A 1,959-nucleotide genomic window follows, 5' to 3' on the forward strand; every position below is an offset into this window, starting at 1 on the left:
CCTCTTTATTACTTCAAAATGAGTTACAAAGGTTAACCTAGACTATTACGTCAATATTAATGTCTAGCCTAGAAACACGGGCGTTACATTGTTACCCTTATTCTGGGGACAGTTTGACCTTATGTGATCTGGGGACCCGCACCCATAACATACTTTCCCTATTTTACAATCTGAAGCGATATGTCCTATCTTTCCACATTTATAACAAGTTCTTTGGTTCATATTACACTCACCTTTATGGAATCGTTTGCATATAGTACATTGTTCTGTCCCAGACTATTGCTCATAGTTACGATCTGAACTAGAAGTCTTGCCTTTCTTTGAGTCTGTATTTGAACTTTCCAACTTCCTTTTTCATGAATCCTTATTCTCACCCTAACGATTCTTTTCCCGCTCTCTTCCTTCCACGGTGTCTATAGCGGACTGGAAGGTACCTGGTTTCTGAATTTCTACAAATTCACGAATGGTGGTTTTTAGTCCCAAAATATACCTCTCCACCCTCCTTTCTTCCATAGACACATAAGACTCTGCAAATCTAGCTTTCTTAGTGAACTTAGTAGTGTACTCTCTCACTTTCATATTCCCTTGTTCCAACCTCAAGAATTCTTCTTCCAACTGCTTGATCGTCGTTCGAGGACAAAATTTTTCTTTGAAGATTTTCGTTAACTCATCCCATGCCATTTTCTTGGCCACATCATGCCCCCTAACTTTGTTCACCGTACACCACCAATGTATACCCTCCCCTTTTAACATTGTCGCAACATAAATCACCTTGTCCTCATTTGCATACTTGTTAGTATCAAATGTTCCCTCAATCTCCATGATCCACGTTGACGACAAAATGGGATCAATTTCTCCATCAAATGGTGGTGGCCTACAATTCATAACCGTCTTGTAACTACAACCCATACGTTCATGGTTGTTAATGTGCCTTGAGGGTTGTGCAATGCTTGGGTCAGGATTTGTATTTGGTGTACTATACCCGTAGTCTACTTCACTTCCGCCCAAGTTACCCTGGTACTCACTCATTATTGCATCTCGTGGCTGAGCAACTATATCTGGCTAAGTAGCGTGTATCACCCAAGCAATCTCATCAACCAACTCTTCTTTAGTGTTCATGTTTGTCACATGACCCTTTCCGCGACCTCGACCACGACCGCGGTCGAAGTCGAAGCTACCTTGGCCAGACGGTGCAACTATCAGTGCTGTTACAGCTCCTCGACCTCTTCCTCTGCCCCTACCTCCTCCTCTTCCTTGTACACGCCCACGACTCGCATTAGGGATCAATGGAGTTTCCGGTACATCTCCAGGTGCTCTAACATAAGCTCCAACTGGGATGCGTTCTTCCTCCGGGGTGACCCTAGCAAACCTTCCAGATCTCCTTGAATACATGATACCTACAAGCGAGATGTGGTCTAATTTAGTCGTTTGATTACCGTTCCTTCTATCTAAGCTTAAGTGTTTATGTAAAACACCTAATCTGCTTAAACAACGCTCTGATATCAACTTGTAACACCCCAATTTTCATATATAGATTATATAAGAAACAATCGTTCCAACATCTCCCAAGATCAATTCTTAACTTACTTATAGACTAAACTACAGTGGAAGCAAAATAAAATAAAATAAATTCCTCAATCGAAGAGCTTTAGGTGTTACGTCTTTGCAGAACTCCTTTGTCGTCTTGTTAAACAATCCTTCTCCCTAGCCTTCTTACTGCCACTTGTTAAATATTTACATGGGTTGTGTATATTTAAAGTTTCTAAATGGTTAAGCCTCGGGCCTAGTGAGTTCGTGTTGCACATACATGTCCATCACTTAAAAAAACAAAAGGTTTTATCATATAATTTCAATAAATCATATAACAAACATATCACCCGATGACATAATTTAGGGGAACGATTAATTATCCAGAGAAAGAACCAAACGTTCATTTCCCTTATCCTGGAGACAACTCAT

General features: G+C 40.6%; 1 protein-coding gene across 1 annotated transcript; it reads right to left on the reverse strand.

Moving 5' to 3' along the window:
- Window positions 1–375: 375 nt before the first annotated feature.
- Window positions 376–1,029, reverse strand: LOC145105877 (uncharacterized). The gene has a single exon (XM_079042957.1). It carries the CDS (start codon window positions 1,027–1,029, stop codon window positions 376–378), a length of 654 nt encoding a protein of 217 aa, XP_078899083.1.
- Between the last annotated feature and the right edge of the window lie 930 nt (window positions 1,030–1,959).

The sequence above is a fragment of the Lactuca virosa genome, chromosome 4 (assembly GCF_052849685.1).
Source record: "Lactuca virosa cultivar CGN04683 chromosome 4, Lactuca_virosa_CGN04683_v6, whole genome shotgun sequence".
Taxonomy (NCBI): domain Eukaryota; kingdom Viridiplantae; phylum Streptophyta; class Magnoliopsida; order Asterales; family Asteraceae; genus Lactuca; species Lactuca virosa.